This window comes from Camellia sinensis, chromosome 12, assembly GCF_055761805.1.
Source record: "Camellia sinensis isolate YWXY chromosome 12, ASM5576180v1, whole genome shotgun sequence".
Taxonomy (NCBI): Eukaryota; Viridiplantae; Streptophyta; class Magnoliopsida; order Ericales; family Theaceae; genus Camellia; species Camellia sinensis.
Genome location: NC_138972.1, coordinates 144406354 through 144429414, shown reverse-complemented (window position 1 = coordinate 144429414; position 23061 = coordinate 144406354). Strand labels below are relative to the sequence as shown.

The following is a 23061-nucleotide window of genomic DNA, read 5'->3' as shown; positions in this document are numbered from 1 at the left end:
AGGAATCGTTTGAGTTAGGGTTGTAGTAGTCATGGGACGAACCTTTTTGTGTACCTTTGTAAATAGTGTTTTGTCTGGTTGAAGCGTGTTTTGTTTTGGTGTATACACGCTACACGCTAACCTAGATAGTGTAACCCTATGAAAGAAGAAGTTATATGTGTATATATAAAATATCTAGTTGGTTAATCCAGTGTATTGTATGTTATTTTATTTTATTTTGCTTGGTTTAATTGCATCATCCATTTAGAAAAAAAATTAAAGTAATTAATTACACCTCAGACCACATTAAATTAGCCTATTTATTGAACACCTCTTTGCCTCTACAACAACCCCAAGCTTATATTACCCACAAACTTGGCAGATGGCGAACAATATGGAAGCAAACGATCAAGTAAGACGCAGACGAGGACGTCCAGCTCGCAATCAAGGCGTTAATCGCGGTAGACCTATTCCTGTTAAGGAGTTGCCAAGACCAGTCAGAAACCAGATTCTTGAAGAGTTAGGAAGGCTTAGAAGAACGCAACCAAATGAGCGAATATATTTGTTATCTGAGTTCAGAAAGCAAAGACCGCCGGTGTTCACAGGTGAGCCTGACTCGAGAGTCGCTGAGAGCTGGATTCGTCAAATAGAAAAGATGTTGGAAACCATGGGTATTACTGTGCATACAGACAAGATCGCCCTGGCAAGTTATCAGCTAGAAGGAGAAGCGGATCATTGGTGGTCCTTGATGAAAAATTCTCGGGACACGACAAGCATGACTTGGGCTCAGTTCAAAGAATTGTTTCTAAGAAAATATTTCCCAAACACAGTTAGACAAGAGCGAATTTGGCAATTTCAAACTTTGAAACAGGGTGAGATGTCAGTGACTCAGTATGTGGCCAAGTTTGAAGAGCTGGCTCGATACGCAGCCGGATACGTCGCAGATGAGGAAGAGAAAGCACGAAAATTTGAGTGGGGTTTAGACCCTATTATTAGAGGTAAAGTGTTACCCTTGCGCCTCCATACATTTGCTGATGTGGTGGATACGGCATTGGATACAGAAAGAGAGTGCACAGACTCAAAAAGGATTTGGATGATGAAAACGAAGAAAGGGGGTCAGTCCTTTGTAGGGCCAAGAAGAAATGACCAAAGGAATGTGGTACGGACACCATACACCAGACTGTCGCAACAGCAAAGCCAGAAAGGAAGTTTACAAACCAAGCCTATTACACAAATCCAATGCTTTCACTGTCATCAGATAGGGCACAAGAAGTCGGAATGTCCCCAACTTTCTGGGATGGGAAATCAAGCAGGGGGTTCAAGCGCGAATGCTCAAGTTATTGGCGGGCAAAGGCCATGGACGAACAAGTCAGGAGGAAACCGAAAGGTTGGACCAACTGGTAATCAAAAAGCCACAGGCAGAGTTTTTGCTCTCCAAGAGGAAGATAATGGAGATCCATCAGTAATTAGAGGTAACATTGTACTCTATAATTCTTGGGTTCACATTCTATTTGATTCTGGCGCATCGCATTCTTTTATATCAACATCATGTGTTAAATCATTAGGTCTTAAATGTGAACCTTTAGAAACTACTTGGGAGGAAGTATTAGGGTAGGATTAGTCTGTCGAGGGTGTGAATTAGAAGTGTCAGGGTTACACTTGAGTTGTGACCTTCGGGTCATGAACATGTCCGATTTTGATATAATCTTGGGAATGGATTGGTTATCCGCCCACCGAGCAGTGATTGATTGCTACTACAAGAGGGTGACGGTTTGCACACCTAGTGGAACGTGTTTCCAATTTAAGGGGGATAGAGAGGATTCCCTGAGCACGACAAATCGTAAAATGCAGTGGCATCGACAATTTGCTGGATGGTTAGCAAGTTTGATCATTAATGAAGAAGCTCAATCGGAATTAAATCTTCCACGTGTTGTTTGTGAATACGCTGATGTTTTTCCTGAGGAATTGCCAGGATTACCGCCACATCGTGAGGTAGATTTTAGTATCGAGTCACAAGCGGGTACTGCACCAATATCCTTGACACCGCACCGTATGGCTCCTGCTGAACTTCGAGAGTTGAAGACGCAACTGCAAGAATTATTGGACAAGGGATTTATCCGACCAAGTTCCTCACCGTGGGGCGCACCAGTTCTATTTGCAAAGAAAAAAGATGGAACACTAAGGTTGTACATAGATTATCGGCAACTTAATCGGGTGATGATCAAGAACCGATATCCACTTCCACAGATTGATGACCTTTTTTATCAACTTCGAGGTTCGAAGTGTTATTCAAAGATTGATCTTAGATCTGGCTATCATCAATTGCGGTCACTGATGATGACATACCAAAAACTGCTTTCCGAACCCGATATGGCCATTACGAATTTGTGGTAATGCCCTTTGGATTAACCAATGCACCAGCCGTGTTTATGAGCTTGATTAACCAATGCACCAGCCGTGAGGACCAAATTATCCAGCTTTGGGATTATTAGCCCTGTAAACTATTGTCTCGCACTGACCATTGTACTCGACGAGCTTTCATATTATGTAAAAAATTGGCGATGGGACAATATTTATGTAAATTTTTATGATTAAATAAAAATGCAGTTTTATTGAATTTATGCGTCTTAATAAATTCCATTTCTGAGCAGGTTTAAGCTGGGTAAATGGGCTGTAATTGGTAAACAAACTAACGGCCCAATTACAACAACGAGGCCCATTTAATGTTTATTAGTTATTTTAAAATAGGCCCAGACATATGGTACATCAGCCCACTAGAGATAGGCCCATCAGTAAGCAACGCGGCCCAATACACATAGGCCCATCAGTAAGTGGCCCATGCAGACTATGAAAGAAGTGGACACTAAAGATAAGGCCCAAATTTTATTACGCATAAAACAGTTACAGAATAATAATTTACAATTATTTTTTATTATCTACACATCCAGAACCAGAACGCACGGGCTGATTTTGTGAAGGCGCGGTGATGTAGCAGACATCAGCGACGGAATATATGTCTGACGTCGCTTAGGTTTCTAGTTCGGAAACCGCTTTCATACTGGCAAATAGAGGATCTTCTTGCCGCTGTAAGGCGTTGACGAGCCGGATTAAACTTTCGGCGTTGTTTTCGCCGATGACCAGCAAGGACCAGTGCAGCAACAATAGATCCGGCTTGTAGAAAGCGTCGTTCTTGTGGTCCCTCAGGTCGATGTGGCCTGAATAATAATTATGTGGTCCCAAAGACCAGGCCCAACATGTTTTCCCAATTCTAGATGGGCCTTCAATTATAATGCTTTTGGGCCTATGCGGTCTTTGGGCTTCGTCTGTTATATTGTCTGCAACCCATTGCTGTATTGCTGCTGGAACGACCCATACTGTGTCTGTAAATGGATGAACATACGGCAATGGTGGATTAAATGAAATCCGGTCATAATTTGATGACAATTTGTCATAATTTAACCAGAAACATTTTGGGTCGCCATTTCGTACCACTGCTAGTGCTTCGTCCTTAGTGCCGGCTGCAAGTGCATCCCGGTATATATTGTCTTTGTTATTCTGGTTAGCGCAGCGGCTCCTCTCACGGAATTCGCCCCATTCCGTGTAATCCCCGTGTTTGGAGATGTATTCCAGCACATTCTGATGGTTGTATGCTCCCTGTACATTTGGATGGAAATGGCGACTATTTCGATCGTGTGTAACGTCGAAGAACCGTTGATCCTGCGTCTGAAAACGGTATGGGAACTGGACAAGAGCATGGAGATGTGGTTGCCCATCCTCATGTAATTCATGTGCAACCCTCACATAATTTGGACCCCTGGTGGTGAACAGCGCTCTAAAGGCAATATTACCTTTTGATATGTTGTTTACTTATATTCATTTGAGTGTTATCCCTTCTATTGAAATTCGAAGCTTTCTAAGCCACATCATTAGCTTTGTTATTCAAGAATCTTGGGACATAAGTTGCATTTGCTATCTGAAATTGAGAAAGCAAATGTAATGCAACAACATAGTACGGCAACATGCTTACACTTTGACATTTGAAAATCCCTTTCACTTGGTTAACTACCAATTGAGAATCTCTAAATATGTCAACTGTATGAGCTTGTAATCCAATAAGTATTTTCAGCCCCATTATTAAAACTTCATGTTCAGCCTGATTATTGGAACAAGTAATTTCATCTACTCTGAAAACCATGTGTGGTCTCTACCCCTTGTGGTGACTTAATCACCACACCAATTCCAGTTAGACCATTGGCTTTTGATCCATCGAACCACATTTGCCATGGTTCAACACTAACCATACTAAGTTCCATTATCTCTTGGCTTTCTGTTTGACATGGATGGTTTGCCAAGAAATTAGCTAAAACTTATCCTTTTACTGCCTTTTGGAGGATATATTCTAAATGAAATTCTGATAAAGCTAGTATCCATTTGCCAATTCTTCCCCTCAACATAGGTCTAGATAACATATATTTAACCAAATCTATGGTTGCAATTACCAAGACAGTTGTAGGCAAAAGATAGTATCTTAATTTCATTGTAACAAAATACAGTGCAAGGTACAGCTTTTCTACAGCTGAATATTTACATTCACAAGAATTTAGAAATCTACTAAGGTAATAAACTGCTTGCTTTTTGCCTTCTTCATTGTCTTGGGCTAAGAAAACTCCCAATGAATCTTCTGCTGCAGCTATATACAACTTCAAAGGCTTATCGCCCTTTGGTGGCATCAGCACTGGAGAGTTGGCCAAGTAGGCTTTGATTCCTTCGAAAGCAGTTTGATGCTCTGCTGTCCACACAAATTCCTTTTCATTTTTCAACCTTAATAAGGAAGAAAATACTTTAGTTTTCCCTGCAGTATTAGAAATAAATCTTCGAAGAAAATTAACCTGCCCAAGGAATTTTTGTACTTCTTTCTTACTTGATGGAGGTCTGGCTTCAATGATAGCTTTGGCTTTGTTTTGATCAATCTGTATTCCCTTCTTGTGTACTACATAGCCCAAGAAGTTTCCAGCTGATACGCTAAAAGCACATTTGAGAGGATTAAGTTTCAACTTGAATTTTCTCATTCTTTCGAAAGTTGCTTCCAAGTGAAACAAATGTTCCTCCATGGATTGGGACTTTACTACAATATCATCAATGTAACACTCTAAATATCCTCCAATGAGATCATGAAATATAGTGTTCATAGCTCTTTGGTATGTAGCCCCAGCATTCTTCAAATCAAATGGCATTTTAACCCATTCAAAGGTACCAATGTTCCCAGGACATCTGAATGCTGTCTTGTGGATATCCTCTTCTACAATGTAGATTTGGTTATAACCAGAGTGCCCATCCATCATTGATAAAATCTTGTGCCCTGCTGAACTATCCACCAATAAATCTACTATGGACATAAGGTACTCATCTTTTGGAGTTGCTAAATTCAAGTTTCTGAAATCGATGCATATCCTCATTTTCTTAACTACAGGAACAATATTGGATAACCATTCAACATACCTGGCTGTCCTAATAAAGCCTGCCTTGAGGAGCCTAAGAATTTCCTCCTTGACCTTCTGAATCACTTCAGGACTCATCCTTCTTGGTTTTTGCTTATATGGCTTGAAATTAGGCCTCATAGGGAGCCTATGTTCTACTAATGATCTATCCAATCATGGTAGCTCATTATACGACCATGCAAAACAATCTTTATATCTCTTTAAGACCACCAACAACTGGTCCCTGTCAAGAGCATTCAACCAAGCACTTATATAGGTGGGTTGCTGTATAGAACCTTCCCCTAAGTTCACTTCTTCCAAAAGGTCATGTATCTGAGGACTCACTGATGCTTCTTTTTTGATTTCTTTTATCTTCAAAGCAATCTTCTTGCTTTGTCCTGCTCCCAGTTTCTTTGATTCAACATCTTTGCCTTCCTCCTCATAGATAAAGTCTGTCAACAAGGCTTTTTCTTCCTGTATCTCCTGGACTTTTGTTTCAATGTCCAATGCACAATATTTATCCAAGGCCAAAACCCTGACCTGTTGCTGCTCCTGCTTACAACCAATTGCCATGGCTTCTTTCTCTTGCTCTTGCATCTTCTGGGCTATAGATTTTATGTCCAATACTGAGAACTTAATTAAAGCCAAAGACCTGGCCTCCTAGGTTCCATCCTTTTGCCTACAACCAGGCATCATTGTCATCTTTGGCGACAAACTCTTCATCAGTACTTTCTTGGACTAAGTGCTTCAGGTGTGCTAATTCCTCATCAGTCATCACTTCGGCTGATCCATCAGGTTTCCTCAGTATACTGAGTGGTACCACTCTTTCAGTATACAATTTGGCCTTTACAAAATCTGCACAAGTTATGAGGGGTTGAGGGTCAGCATTGATCTCGTCTGTCTCTCCATTGCACAAGGCCATCATGATCTTCTGATGTAAAGATGAAGGCACACATTTGTTGGTGTGAATCCAATCCCTTCCAAGTAGAACATTATACTTAGCATTGTTGTCGATAACGAAGAATGCCGTCATGCAGTCCCTGGTTCCCACACTCAAGTTGATAAGCAAAATGCCTTGAGCCATCTATTTGTCACCAGCGAAACTAGCAATGGTTGTACTGGTTAGGATTAGTCTGGGGTTCCTCTTTCCTAGTTTCTTCAAAGAAGATTTTGGAAGTAGGTTCACTACTGCTCCATTATCCACCAATACCCGGTTCATCTGTATCCCATCGAAAAAGGCCTTGATATACAAGGGTTTGACATGTTGTGTCATGGATGTCGTGGGATACTCAAAAGGGTATGAGAGGTTAATACTCACCTCTTCCTCACTCTCATCTCCATGTAGACACCCCATTTTTGACCAACCTTAAGACTCAGACGTCACTGATTGAACGCTCAGTGATATTGCATATTGCGCTCGTTCAGAAGTTTCAGAGTCCCGGCTGCGAGCCTTGCCCCTGGACTTCCAGAATCTTTTGTGTCTTGCCTCGGTTTGTGAACCAAGCTCTGTTTTCTCTTCCCGAAGGGAGAGAGAGGTCTCCTAGATCATCTCTCAGTGGCCGTAGGCTACGTTTCGTGGTCGTAGGCCTTTTTTCCATTTTGGAGCCCGGTTTTCAATTTTTTGAAGCCGACGGCCGTGCGCTTCGGTTCGGGACCGCCTAACCACCTCCGTTTGCTCTGATATTTGGCACACACCTTATTTCCCCCTTTTGAGGGACACTGGGTTCCGAGGGACCAACTTCGTGGTCGAACGCCACCTCCGGTGCTAAACAGCCCATTTTCGGGGCCCCGGGCAGCGCGTTTCGGTCCCAGAACCTCCGTTTTGCATCCGTTTTGGTTCATTTTTGGTGGAGACCTTATTTTCATAGTTAGGAAGCTTGTAGGAGGGTGGGAGGCCAGCAATTGTTCCGAAAAGCCAGCTTTATTCCTTCATCGCTCTCCGACGCCCGTTTTCCTCACTTAAAAGCCAATGTTGACCACCCCGGAGCCACTTTCTTGAACCCTAAACCCCATATTTGTGTTGTACACACCTGGGAGGCCACCAATAGTTGGTGGCCGACCAGTAATTGTTCCTGACCCTTTTGACCCCCTCTAAAAAATGGTCTTTTCTCTCTCCTGGTTCACTTTTTCTAGGTTTCAACCCCATATTTGTGTTGTGCACACATGGGAGGCCACCTTTCTGGGTAGGCCGACCAGTAATTGTGGTTGACCCTTTTGACCCCTAGTCGGCCGACCAGGGGAGGTGGCCGGCCAGCCACCTGAGCCTTCTGCACCTGGTCGGCCAGAATCCCCTCACCTGGTTCCTTCCAGCTGTGTACTTTGTTTCCCCCCAAATCCTGTATCCGGGGGGGTGCCCTTTTGGGGGGAAATTTGAATTCATTTTCCCCCATTTTCTCCCCTCCTTTGCCTATATAACCAGCACCACCAGCTGCATTTTAAAAGGTTAGAAAAATCCATTGGAGCTCTTGCATTGAAGCCTCCCTCTCTCTTTACTCCAAGCCTCAAAATACCCTTGCTCCTACACCATTTCTACACCAACTCATAGCCTATCAACCCACACTCCACTTCCAGCAACTTGAGGCTGTTTTTCAGAGTTTAGGAGCACCTTTCCTTGGTCCAAAAGCTGCTGAAGTTTGGTTCTACAAGGGTGAGTCATTTTCTTCCCTTTTCTAGTCTTTTCTTGCTTCATTTATAAGCCTTAGTTTCTTGCATTTTTGGGCTCCGGCCTAAACTGTAAATAGTCATATTTTGAGCTCCTTTTCATGTTTGATTAAGGGCCTTTCTCTGTTTGAGACCATCTGCTGTCCCTTTCCCTTTTATCTCTCTTTTGGCTCTTTTCTTGCATAATATGTTAGCCCTGTTTGTAAGCATTTCTGGGCTTTGAACCAAACTGTAAAGTGCCTTATTTTGAGCCTCTATTCAACTTTGTAGAAGGGCTTCTCACTGTTTGAGGCCAGATACTGCCTCTTGCTTCCTATCTCTCTTTTAGGGCCTTTTTTAAGATCACATTGTAGCCTTATTTGTGAGTTGTTTTGGACTTTTCCATAAACTGTAAAATAACTTGTTTTGAGCCCCTATTCAATATTGTTGAAGGACTCTCCTCTATTTGAGGCCTCCTGCTATCACTTGCTTCTTTATCTCTCTTTTAGGCCAATTTTTGCATAGTATTTTAGGCCTATTTTTGAGCTGTTTTGGACCTTTCCATAAACTGAGAAATATATTTTTTTGAGCCCTTCTTCAACATTGTTGAAGGGATCTCCTCTGTTTGAGAACAGAATCTGCCATTTGTCTCTTTACCCCTTTTTTAGGCCTTTTCTTGCATGATAGTTTGGCCTTATTTGTGATTATTTTCGTGGCTTGATGTAAACTTTAAAGTGCCTTGTTTTGAGCCCCTCTTAAACTTTGTTGAAGGGATCTTTTCCATTAGGGGCCAGCTTCTATCCCTTTGTGTTTAATCTCTCTTTTAGGGCCATTTTTGCATGATAGATTAGCCCTATTTGTGTTCATTTTTTAGGCTTGTTATAAACTGGAAATATGCATGTTTTGGGATTGTCTTGAATCTGTCTTCATGATTAAATAATGCATGCTTTGTATAGCTGTAAATCATTCCATGTGCCTAGTTTCGAATTTCGGGGTTCATTCCATGCATCGGGTGCCATGTTTCCATGTTTCGGGGCTGTTTTGTATCACATTTCAGCGCTAAAATTTGCATGTTTTCATACCATGCTCCATGCCTTGCCATGCATTGGGTAAAGTGGCATTTGATGCCTTAGGCTTGGTCCTCGATTTGCATGCATGCGTGCACATATTTCGAGAGTCTCATTTTCATCTCATGGCTACTGATGTGAGCATGGCTGAGGTCCACTCATGTTGGTGTAAGTCCATCATGCATTGTGTATGCCATTTCATTTCATAGCATTGCGTATGCTAGGTTGTATGTTAGAGCATTGTGTATGCCTTGTTATATCGTGCATTGTGTATGCCATTTCGTAGCATTGTGTATGCTAGGTTGCATGTTAGAATTGCATTCATGCATGTCATGCATATTGCATTGTGCTTGGGATAGGAGTTAGCCCGAGCACGGGAAACGAGAGATGTTTCATACTTCGAGTGACGGAACGTGTCTCAATTCCCAGTCACCGACACTCCGAATTATCTATGATGGAGTTTAGGTTTTGTCGTGTCCATATGTGCATTCATTTCATATTGAGTCGTGCAAATCGACTCCTCGGCCATCATGCATCGAGATGCGTGATTGGTGGCACGAGGATCGAGGACTACACTCCCTGAAGAGTAGTCATGCATACATATGTGAAAATACTTTGCCATGCCCCTTTGTTGCTCTCTGTTGCAGCAAATCAGAAATTGGCAGCCTTCCGGAGCTTGGCACGCATTCCAAGAACAATTGCAAACAGAGACAAACCGGGGCATCGTAAGGGATTCTCCGACAAAGGCAACCGGAGCATGCATCATTCATCATCCGGAGCAGATTTGAGGCAGTCCCTGGCTTGCATGCCAATTTATTGCTTTCCTAATTTAATTTGCTAATTAATTAGGGTTTTGTACATATTTGGACTGTAATTATTCATTTGGGACTGTATATTATTTATTCGGACCCTCTGCGCGAGGGCAATGTTGTAATAAGTGTGTGTGTGTGTGATGTATGTCTTCCAACCCCACGTCTTTCTCCCTTTTATTTACCCGCTTATGATGGTTAGATTAGGGCATGCTTCAATTAGCATACAGTATGATAGCATATTTGCATTCATTCATCTGTTTTGCATGCACCGGGCTCGGCGCATCATACTAACTGCATTGTATTTTCAGTTTCAAGTTGAATATATGTTAGCTGTAGCATTTCATATGCCATGTCTAGAATAGCCGAGCCTGCTATAGTTGCACTTTTGCATGTGTTGCATTAGGCATTTCTATATAATTAGGATCATGCATGGATTTCTAATTAGCTTTTATTTTGGCTTGGAGTACTCGGTAAGATTTATGCTTTAGCATCCTTGCATGCGTGTGAGTGACTGCCATGATAGCATGCTTACCATGAGGCTAATTGCTTATGTGATATAACTGCCTGAATGCCTGTGGGTGAAGGTTGGATTATCTGAACTGGAATAAATGCATTGACTGTGAGTTTTAAGCCCACTAGATAGTGGCAAAATCATGTTTTCTAAGCCCACCCGAGGGTGACAAATCCACGTCTTAGCCTACTTGCAGGTAGCACCATCAAACCATTTTCAAACAAACAAACATGAAATGTTTTGTTCCAATTCAGGCGATCCAGTCTATACTTGTATGCTGTGCACATCACATAGTAAATCTAGGCTAATAATCGGAATAAGAACGCATAAAGTTTTCAAAACTAGATATCATGGTTAGTAGAGGCCGATCTTTGATCGGGCGAGCGGGGGTGCTCACGAAGTGACCTTCCCCAATCGTACCCCAAGTTCCCGAGCCGAGGCAACTTTGGTGATGACGGACACGTGGCCTTAGGCAACGAGTCAGGGTTTCCTAAATTTCCCCCAAAATAAAACATTTAGGTGGCGACTCTATATCTGGAAAAGCAGTCCATATTTGGCACTTCTTTCAAAATCTGTTTTCTCAAAATGATTTGTCGGATTTGGACTCTTTGGTTCAGATTTAGAACCGTGACAATTTGAGAGTTTGAACTTGTAGTGAGCCCAAATGAACAGAATGGGAGCCATCCCTTCCGGGGCATTCGAGGACATCTACACTCCAGTTTCCATTGGTGTGGCCACTTCGGATTCGTCTTGCATCACACTCACTTGTGAGTCTTCACTAAAAACTAGAATTGGGTCAATTTTCTGACCTTGGTTTTCATCTTTAACTTGAAACTCTTGGGGTAGTATATGCACCATATTCACTGACACGTGAGGAAACGGGCCAAATTGGACGACTGGCTGTACCTGCTTCTTTTCCTGGCCAACTTGTTCAATTGCTTCAGAAGCATCTTCCATGCTACATTCTGGCACTTCATTACTAACAACCTTCTTCAAGTGGTCTGCTTCTGCTGATTTTTTGACCAAAAATGTATGTTCAGCCATGAAGGCTTCAAACAGTTCTTCCTCAACCATCTCCTTTCTTTGGCCTAGGCCAACTTCTCCCTCTATCTCACTATCACTTTCCATCAAAGCCTTTTCCAATCCTGCCAAACTGGATCTTTCTTTAGCTTTCAGTTCAGAATGAACTTTGGCCAATTGCTCTCTGCTGCAATCAGAAGCCCTTTCAATCAGAAGCCCTTTCAACCACTTGTAGCTCAACCTGCATCTAGGACACATTCTTTGCATGACAGCTGCTTCTAAAGAATCATTATCCAGTGCCTCTTCATCAGAGTCTTCCTTCTGGCCTGTAACACCTTGTCCAACAACTAGTAAACTTCTAGCATCTTTCTTGACAGTAGTCTAGCTGGCAACATGCATTTGCACATTGACCTCTTCCAATTCTTTCAAGGATAAGTTCTGAAAGTCTGGCACAATAACATTGGCTGCTACTTCACCAATTTCTGAGAATGGATTAGTGTCAATCCCCATGGCCTTTTCTGCTTTAGCTTGGAATTTTAAGCTCCCATTTCGAATCTGTTCTTGGATCCTGTCTCGAAAAATAATACAGTTTTTAGTTGAGTGAGACCAAGAATTATGCCATTTACAATACACTCTTCCTTTAAGTTCCTCTGGAGATGGAATTTTGACTCCTTTTGGTAACTTCAGGAAGTTTACCGCAAGCAGATGATCAAAAATGTCATCTGCCTTCATTAAGTCGAAAGAGTATTTCCTATGAAGGTCTTTCTTTTTAAACTGCTGGTCTATTGTTGTGTCTTTATGAATTAATGCCTCACAAATCACAGGTTCTTTTCCTACAATCTCTGCTGCATCAATCTCATAATTTGGATCTCTATAATACATCTTGTATGATGCATTACTTTTATCTTGTTTTTCCTCTAGTAATGCTTCATACCTAGACACCTTATAGGTTAGTTCTACTAAGTCTCTAAACTCAATTGAGTCGAACTTCTTTCGAAGCCTAAACTCTAGACCATTTTGAGTCAATCTCACAAATTCAGGCTCTAGTAGTATAATCCAACATTTGTTTCGTGCTCTTTTGAATCTGGAAATAAACTGAGTAGCCTTCTCATCAGGCCTTTGACTCAACCTTGCCAAGTCTGCTATGGAAACTTCTGCTCTGTTTGGAAGAATTGGGCATGAAATGCCTCCTCCATTTGTTGCCAAGTTTGGATAGAGCCAGGTATAAGGTTAATGTACCATACAAAGGCTGCCCCAGTCAGAGAATTTGGGAACAATCTTAACTTTATGTAATCATTATTGGTAAATTCACCATATTGAGTAGTGAACCTAGCAATATGCTCAACCGTTGACTAGTTTCCATTCCCATAAAAAATAGCAAAGTCGGGTATCCTAAATCCTCTTGGGTATTCATATACCCTATCTGCCCATTCTGGATATGGCTTCCTGTACACAGGAGTTTGAACCTCCCGAGCCATCGGTCCTGTAGACGCGCCCCGAACGTCACGGGAAAAATCCCATTTTGTTCATTGGGCTTACTACAGTTCGGACTCAATGTCACGGTTCTAAATCTGATCTCGCAAAGTGCAATGCAAGACCGATAAATCACCAAAGAGTCCAAATCCGGCAAATCATTTTGAAAAACTGATTTTTAAAAAGAAGTGTCAAACATGGACTGCTTTGCTAGATACAGAGTCGCCACCTAAATATTTTATTTTGGGGGAATTTAGGAAACCCTGACTCATGCCGAAGGCCACGTGTCCGTCATCACCAAAGTTGCTTCAGCTTGGAAACTTGGGTACGATTGGGGAAGGTCATGTAATGAGCACTCCCGTTCGCCCGATCAAAGATCGGCCACTACTAAACACGATATCTTGTTTTTGAAAACACATGTGCTCTTATCCCGGTTATTAACCTAGAACTACTATGTGATGCGCACAGCATACAAGTATAGACTAGATTGTCTAAATTGGAACAAAGCATCGCATATCCGTTTGTTTTGAAAATGGATTGAAGTTCGCTACTCGCAAGCAGGTTAAAACACGGGTTTTGACGAATTATTCCAATCCAAACAACCCAACCTTTACGCACAGGCATTCAGGCAGTTTATATCACATAAGCGCATAGCCTCATGGTAAGCATGCTATCATGACAGTCACTCACACGCATGTAAGGATGCTAAAGCATAAACACTTACCGAGTACTCCGAGCCAAAAAAGAAGCTACTTAGAAAACATGCATGAATCCTAACTATGCTGAGATGCCTAATGCAACACATGCAAGAATGCAACTAAGATAGGCTCAGCTATTCTAAGATGGCATATGAGATGCTACAGGTAACATGTATTCAACTTGGAATTGAAATACGATGCAGTTAGCATGATGCGCCGAGCCCGGTGCATGCAAGACACGTGAATGATGCACGCATGCAAACATAAGGATGCTAATTAAAACATGCCCTAAAACTAATCATCGTAAGCTAGTAAGTAAAAGGGAGAAAGACGTGGGGTTGGAAGACATGCATCGCATGCATGCACACTTATTACAACAGTTGGTCCTCTCGACGGAGGGTTCGAATAAATAATACAGAATCAAATTAACTAATTATTACACAACACTAGCTAATTAACAAATTACCTAAACTAGCATATAAACTATGTAAAATGGGCTACCTCAGCTCTGTTCCGAATGATAAAGGATGCATGCATGCTCGAGTCACCTTGCCAGGAAATCCATCGCGATGTCTCAACTCGCCTTTGTTTGCAATTGAACTCGGAAACTTGCACAAAGCTCCAAGGAGATGAAACTCCACCCTGGGAATCTAGGGGAAGGCTACCGACCAGCTATAGGCATTGGAGACCACCTACCGACCACCCTTGGTGGTGAAAACCAGAAAAGGTGGTCAGCCTGCCCGAAAACCCGATCGGCCGGCCAGCTTCTTCTCCTGGTTTCTGCATTTTCTGCAACAAAGGCAAGAGAGAGAGAAGGCAAAGTTTTTTTCAACATATGTGTGCCCGACCACTCTCCCCGTCATTGCATAAGCTCTAGGGAGTGTAGTCCTTGATCCTCGTGCCATCAATCACGTATCCCGATGCATGATGCCCGAGGAGTCGAATTGCACGACTCAATATGAAATGAATGCACATGTAAACACATAAATGCCTAAAGTCCATCATGTGTTAGTCAAGAGTGTTGGCGACCGAGAATCAAGGCACGTTTCATCACTTGGAGTATGAAACGTTCCTCGTTTCCCGTGTTTGGACTAACTCCTATTCCAAACACAATGCAACAAACAATGTATGGACAAATGCAACTCTAGCATGCGATCTAAATGCAATGCAACTAAGTGATGCGAAGATACACGGAATGACATGTAATCATGCATATGGAATACACAATGCTATGAACTAATCAATAGCATACTCAATGCACATGGATTATATGGCATGCATACACAATGCACTAACAAACGCAATGTTATGAACGAAGCATACGCAATGCAATGATCAAACATGCAATAACATGGACTATAAGGCATACACAATGCAAGATGGACTTAAACCAAGATGGATGGGCCTCGGCCACACCCAAATCAGTGGCTAATATGACGAAAATGAGGCAATAAGGTACATGCAAACATGCACAAATGCAAGGGACCAAACCTAAGGAACAAAGTGCAACTCTACCAAAGCATGACAAGGATGAAATATGGCATACAATGACACCTATTCTAGCTCTGAAATGACATACAAGATGGTCCCAAATCATGCAAATAACTCACCCGATGCATGTCAAATGGCACAATTACCGAAATTAGTGAAGTGCATTACACTAGAGGTATGCAAAGCGATGCCCAAATGACCAAACCCACCCCAAACAGTCCCTATGCAGACCCAAAATAGTGGCAAAATGGACTAAAATGATGGCTTGCAATGTACAAAAATGAAGCTCATGCAATAGCCTAAAAATGAGGCATACAAGCACAACTCTCAAACGCATTTAAAGAGTGGAAAACATGGGAATATAGCACAAGTATATGGTTTACACTACAAGTATATGAAACATGTGAGAGGATACCAAACTAGAAAAAGTCAGAGACATGACATGCCAAATAAAGTCCAAAAACCCACTAAAACATGATCAATGCATGCAAGAATGACATGCTCCTTTGATAGGCTACAAGAAGGGTTATTCTATACATACAAGAGACACACCCAAGGTGACAAAACCAACTCTGGACAGAGCCTAGACAAGCCTTGAAAGTCACTGAAAAGGGCCTGAAAGAAGGCTTGAAGGTGTGCAAATGAAGGCTCCTTTGTAAGGCCAAAAGTGCTAGTGAACAAGACAAGGAGGGAGAGGGTCACCCCTCTCTGATTTTGGCTCTCAAACACACATGTTAACCATTGAAAATCTGCTGGATTTCAGTGGTTAAAAGGCCAAGCAAAGGTCAACACAAAGGCCTTAGGGCATGGCTCAAAATAAGGCAAAATGAAGCATGCAAGGGGGTAGATGACCCCCAACAACAAAATGACCTTAAACAAACATCAAAAGGAACTCAAAACAAGACTTTTCTTAGTTGACAACAAAGCTCAAATATGCATGGAAATAAGGCGAAGAGATGGGTCAAAATAAAGCTTAAAAGAGGAAAAAAGTGTGTTACCCTTGAAGCTCAGCAAGACAGTAACTTCTGGACCAAAAACCCAACTCCTTAACCTCTAAAAATGGCCTCCAAGAAGCTCCAAGCAATGGCGGAAGGTTTATGCTATGAGGTGGTGTGCAAAGGTGCAAGAACAATACACTTTTTGAGCCAAAATAGAGAGATATAGAAGGAGATGTATTGTATGCCTTCAACCAACTTCTGAACCTGGTTCAAGGAGAGGGAGAGTCTCTCTTATAGACAAACAAGGCCAAAGCTTCTCAATGAAGCTGAAAACCAAGGCCAAAGATCCTCCATACACGTGTATGGAGTATGCAGTTTGTGCCTTTCAGCTGGCAACAACTCACAGAGACAAAACTGGGGGAGGCAGGCCAACCAGTTCAGGTGGTCGACCGACCACTTCCCCTGGTCGGACGACCATTTCAAAAGTTCAACCTGATGAAAGGTGGTTGGCAGCCCCATTTGATGGTCTCCACATTGAATGCAAGCTAGTGGTATGGTGGGAGACCAGTAAATGTGGCTCAAAGACCAAGGAGACCAGCTTCCTGACAAGAAAATCGGCTGGCGGGAGAAAAGTGATCTCCAAGGAGAAAAGGTGGTCTCCCACCCTTGTACCACCTCCCAAACAAAGAAAACAAGGTCCATGCCAAAAAAGAACCAAGACGGATGCAAAACGAGGGTTCGGGAGTCAAAACGCCCAGCCGGGTGCCCCGAAAATAGGCTGTTAAGCACCAAAAGTGGCGTGCGGCCACAAAAGTGGTCTCCCGGACCACAGTGTCCCTCTAGACAGAGGAAACAAGGTGTGGTCCAAAAACCGGGTCAAACGGAGAATGTTAAGCGGTCTCGAGCCGAGGCGCACGGCCGATGGCCCCAAAAATCGAAAACTAGTCTCCAAACGGGAACAGTGGCCTACGACCACATAAACTAGTCTACGACCACTGAGAGATGGTCTACAAGACCTCTCCCTCCCCCTGGGAAGAGAAAACAAGACTTAGTCCGCAGACCGAGTCAAAGCACAAAAAGTTCCGAGGCCCAAAGGCAAGGCTCTCAGCCGAAACTCCAAAACCTCCGGACGAGCACAACATGCACCATCACCGAGCACTCAATTGGTGACGTCTGAGTCTTAAGGTCGGTCAAAAATGGGGTGTCTACAGTTGCCCCTCTTTGACAGAACTCGAAAGTCATAAGTGACGGAAGTGAATGTCAAAGCCCAGAGATGACCCATTTTTGACAAGGCCGAAGACTTAGACGAGCAGGCAAGATAACAAAAAGATGTGCCCGCAGGCAGGGGCAAAATGCAAAAGACAATGCAAGATGCCGAACATAACTTATGATCATGCAAAGAAAACTGTAACGAAGCAAATATACACAATAAGTGCAATAATTTTAAACAAGAATGCAAATCAAACTACATTTCATGCAATAAGAATGTAAGAGAATTATACAATTCTCGCCACATCTCACACAGAGAATACAATACCATCTGGTTCGTTTGGTCGCACCAGCTTCAAATGAACCGTACATACAATATCGCGCCTGCAAAAGAGAGAAACTTAATAGGCACAACATAGTTAGCAACATATGTTCAATGCTATATCGAACGCAGACAGACATGATGCCGATGGAAAAGTGCATTGCAATGCAAGAGAAGCGTGCGTGACGATGCAAGTTGAGTATGGATGTATGACAATGCCAATGAAATGTGCACAACTATGCAAGTGATGTGCATAACAATGCAGGATAAGTGCAACTTCAACAGTAGGTTTGAAACAAAACGCTGAGTAAAGAAATGCAAGCTTTGAAGAGAGCATCTCAAATGCGACCTCCGATTTACTTCTCGGAGGAGTCGCAACGTACTCAAAAAGGATACACCTTGCTCTTGGCGAGTAACGACGAGCCATGCATCGAAGACTTGATTTGAAGTTCCCGCGGAGGCATTTCGCGCCGAAAAGTGCACTTTCCTTGTACTTTCTCGAGAGCCGGGGACTCCAATCACCACCGAAATTGCAGGGAGAACAAAGAGACCTTGGAGACCACCCAGGAGGGCCACCGACCACCTAAAGAGGCCATCGACCAGTGTTTGTTCGAGGGGTGGTCGGCCAGCCATAAAATCTGGTCGGCCGACCCCTTTGCTAAATCCAGGGCAGTTTTGTCTTTTCATGCTTGGATCTTTAAATACACACATCCCAAACACTGTTGTTCATAACTCCAAGTCCGAAATCAGTCCCTCTTCCTTCCTAGACCATTTTCTCCTTCAGATCTATGCTTTATACGTGTTCTCCAACGCCCCACGTAAAGTTGTTTCGTGAAAACTTTCAGTTCTCTTCACTTTGAACCGATTAAAATTTGACTTCGGAGCTTCTTTCTCCATTTTCACCGCTTGAGGTAAGTTTGTCTCGAAATTTGGAACATTTTCTCGAGAGTTTACTTTTGTTGACTTTTTCATTTCCCGGGAGTTGACTTTTGTTGACTTTTTCCAATTTTGGCTCATTTTGCTCATTTTTGCAGATTTCTTCAAATGGCTGGTCATTTTCATCATGGTGGAGGTCCTCCAGGTGCCGGGGATGAGCCAGACATCATATCCTTGCCTCCGAGAGGTATCGTCCTCAGGAGCACGTCCTACCTCCCGCCACTTTCTACCATTTTACTGATTTTGATCGATGAGCACCCGCGGATCTACTACTACGGGAGCCGGAGTCTCACCTCTCTCACCAGGCACGAAAGGTATGTACTTCATTTTTACATTCTCTGCAATGTGTTCTGTATTTCTTGCGCATTTCCTGTTTTCGCTATATATGTTCATCTGCTCATTCTGAACACATTCACACACCCTCCGGTCCACCTGGCACACAGCTCATGTATAACCAAACTTTGCTCGTTTTAGCACACATCTCACAACACAGAATTCTGTTGAGTTGGCATACAGCTTGTTCTGAACACTCAACCTATAACACAGCATTCTGTTTGCATTTTTGAACACACAGCTCAAGCACTTGAATTTCTGAGCACGCAGCTCATGCTTTTGGTTGTGAACACGTAGCCCACATTGTTGAAATCTGAACACGCAGCTCAAACTTTTGTCGTGAAGACGCAGCCCACACACAGCTCAAACTTTTGGTCGTGAACACGCAGCCCACATTTTTGAAATCTGAACACACAGCTCAAACTTTTGTCGTGAACACGCAGCCCATAATTTTGAAATCTGAACACACAGCTCAAACTTTTTGTCGTGAACACGCAGCCCACAGCTTTTGAAAGTTGAACATGCAGCCCAAACTCTTGATGGTGAACACACAGCCCACAATTTTTGAAAGTTGAACACGCAGCCCAAACTCTTGATGGTGAACACATAGCCCATAGTTTTTGAAAGTTGAACACGCAGCCCAAACTCTTGTAATCTGAACACACAGCTCAAACATTTCACTTCTGAACACGTAGCTCATACTGAACACACAATCCGTTTACTTCATTTGCCCACAGCTCATACTAAACACACAGTTCATTTACTTCATTTGCCCGCAATTCATACTGAGCACACAGTTCATTTACTTTATTTCTGAACACGCAGCTCATATTGAGCACACAGTTCATTTACGTCATTTCTGAACACGCAGCTCATACTGAGCACACAGTTCATTTACTTCATTTGCCCGCAGCTCATACTGAACACACATTTCATTATTTCATTTGTCCGCAGCTCATACTGAACACACAATTCATTTTACTTCTGAACACGTAGTTCATACATTTTATTTGTAAACTGAATACATCTGTTAATTCTAAATGCAAGTATCTTCTCGTTCTGCACGAGGCTATGGCTCGATTATCGCTAGGGAGCGGTATGCAGAGCTCCCAGAGACCGTTCGTCATATGGTTGACGAGGTAGGGTTTGGACCCTTCTGCGCGGGGCTATCACGTTACCCGGTGAGCAGGACCTTGATGGGGGCACTTGTGGAGAGATGGTGGGACACCACCAACTCGTTCCACTTTTCAGCTACCGAGGATATGACGATGACCCCGTTTGACTTTACCATGCTGACTGGCCTTGATGTGGCCGGCCGACCGGTCCCCTACGATGCAGACATGGGCGAGTGGGAGGCAGCTTGGATTCACCTGCTAAGAGCCCACCTGCCGATTAATAGATCTTCGGGTAGAGTCAGGTACACCTAGTTTCCCGTGCAGTACAGGGGGACTATGCCCGAGACTCTCAAGGAGATAGAGCAGTACGCTCGAGGGTTTTTGATGTTCCTCCTTGGGACCACTTTGTTCTCCGACATGGGGAACACAGTTGGACTATATCTGCTCAGTGCTTTAGTGGACCTATCACAGGTCAGCCAGTATGACTAGGGTGGCGCTGGCCTCGCTACCCTTTACTGTTACATGAGTGCGACCTCCCGTGGGTGAGGGAACATAGTTGGTGGCTACTGGAGAGCCTGGGAGGTACTTTCTGCCCTCTTAATTTACATTCTTGTTTTTCATTAGTTGTACACGGCACACGGCACACCTTACATTCGGTATTCTACATTCTGTATTCAGCATTTTGTATTCTCCATTCTATATTCATATTATGCATTTAGCATTCTGTATTCTCTGTACATTCTGTATTCTGATGGCTATTGCCCTGTTTTCCACAGCTATGGGTTTACGCATACTTTCCGACGCTAGCCCCGGAGCTCGAGATAGAGGTGCCTCTTGTGATTCCTTACTCTCACGTATTTGAGGGCCGGTACCGGCCGAGGGCTTGGGAGACTCTGCCCTACCTGCGGCAGCTCTTTGATACGGTGTGGGCAACCGAGGTAATTTAGAACTCTCAGTTCTTCATGTTTTCAGCTTTGATTCATCTTGCATATTCACGATATCTAATCAGCTCATGCACTGGTTATCCGCAAATCACTTGGCAGCCTTGGGCGCCCTTGGGAGGAGATATCCATTTCCAATTCCCTGGGGGGTGGGCCTCTTCTCTATATAGGACTTTATTTGAGGGGCCGGTTGGCAGGGCCTGGTTTCTGGGGGATCGCTTCATGCATTAGACGATGGGCGTCCCTGATCAGAGTATCCTCTCAGCACCTCCAGTGGACATGCGGTCAACTAAGGGAATCACTCCCGAGTAGGTCGATGTCGCTATGTTGGGTACTGACGTAGCTCTATTGTTGGAGGAGGGGGAGTACGCGACCTACCGCCATACGTACTTGATACCCCCATTGACAGGTATCCGTACTCTAACGAGGGCGGCTGTTGATGTGCCTTCCTCGAGTCGCGCCCGAGCTAGAGACATTCCTTCGACTAGCAGGACCGGTACATCGAGAGGTGGAGCTAGAGAGATCCCTTCGACTTATCAGCATGCTGGGTGGCCGGATCTTTCGACCGAGCTGACAGGCTGGCGGTATGGGTCATCCTACCCGATTCCATTGGAGCCTCTATTGCCTGATCATCGATACGTCAGAGACCCTGACTCGCCACCGATATGCTTTACAGTTTTGATTTATCACTCAGATATTTGGACATTCATTCATTCATTGATAACTTGCACTTGCATCTGCAGCCTCCCATAGAGTATTGCGAGGGGTTACTCGGAGTGGTGGCTTCACTCGAGGGCATGGTCCTGCAGAGAGAGACGCAGCTATTCATCGCCGGTGTTTCGGTACTTTTCAATTTTCTTGCATTTATCATACTTCTAATGACATGCTGAATTTGACCATTTTACTGCATTGGTTAACTGTATGTGTAGAGCACATCTGACAGACACCACATTCATATACCGTATCCGTATACACCCACTGTATGTAGCTTTCTTGTCTCTGCATCTGGTATACATATTGGCTAATGTATTCAAATTGTCTTCTTTTTCAGATGCCACCGCTACAGGATGGGCCATCCCGACCTTCTCGAGGAGCTGGGAGAGGGGATTCGACTCGCAGCCGAGGCAGGCGTAGAGCACCTATCAGAGATGATCCGGAGTCCAGCGAGGAGGAGGAGTCTACACATCCTTAGTCAGAGACATCTGCGGGCAGAGAGGATGACTCTAGATCCGGTTCTGAGGGCGGAGGTGATGCCGAGGAGGATTCCGAGGGCGGCGACTCCGATTCGGATGGTGATGGTGCAGATGTTGCTCAGCCGAAGAGGACGAAAGGGCCTCTCAGTCTTGCGCTTGATAGCACTGATACAGATGTTCCTGCTTTGTTTTCTTTTATTGCTAGTAGTTGTAGCACATTAGCTTTAGGCAGTTTTATTTTCTTTAAAACTTGTACCCTGTTGTAAGATGTTGTAAAAAAGAAGCTATGATGGAATGAAACAGCTTTTTGTTCAAAAAGTGTTGTATTTTGTATTCTTAGCATCGCATCGCATCATTTTGCACAAAAATGAGAATGAATGAAAATTGAGCATTGTATATCACCAAGTCAGGTAGTGAACCGATGCGACAAACTAAACAACTTAACTCGCTAAGAAACAACAAAACCTCAGTAAGTTTATACCTCGATAAGCAAAACACGACAATGTTGATAAACAGAGAGTAACAACTCGACGTACAAAACTTGACGACTTGATAAGCAAACTTAACAACTCGATAAACAAAACTTAAACAACAAATCGATAAATAAAGAACAACAACTCGATAAGCAAATGCACTTCAGACAAACCGGGCGACGGAACACACCCGAAACAGAGGTAGACTCGGACCTTCAACACTCCCAACACATGGAAATGCTAGGAGCTCCCTTCTAGAGACTAGGAAAAGACCAAAGACCAATTTTCCTCCACGACCGACCATCAGAGAAGGCTGGCCGACCAGCTTTCTGCCTTGGAGACCAATGGGGTGGTCGATCGACCAGAAAAACTGGCTGGCCGACCAGAAAAACTGGTCGGCCAACCAGTTGGCCTAACGACCTCCAGATTTTTG

At 43.5% G+C, this 23061-nt stretch overlaps 1 protein-coding gene across 1 annotated transcript; it reads left to right on the top strand.

Annotated features, from left to right (window-relative positions):
- Window positions 1-361: 361 nt before the first annotated feature.
- Window positions 362-1594, top strand: LOC145803954 (uncharacterized). Its single transcript, XM_082897346.1, has one exon. It carries the CDS (start codon window positions 362-364, stop codon window positions 1592-1594), a length of 1233 nt encoding a protein of 410 aa, XP_082753472.1.
- The last annotated feature ends 21467 nt before the right edge of the window (window positions 1595-23061 follow it).

Excerpts from the sequence above, each read along its gene's own strand:
- LOC145803954 (XM_082897346.1), top strand. The coding sequence starts at position 362 with ATGGCGAACAATATGGAAGCAAACGATCAAGTAAGACGCAGACGAGGA.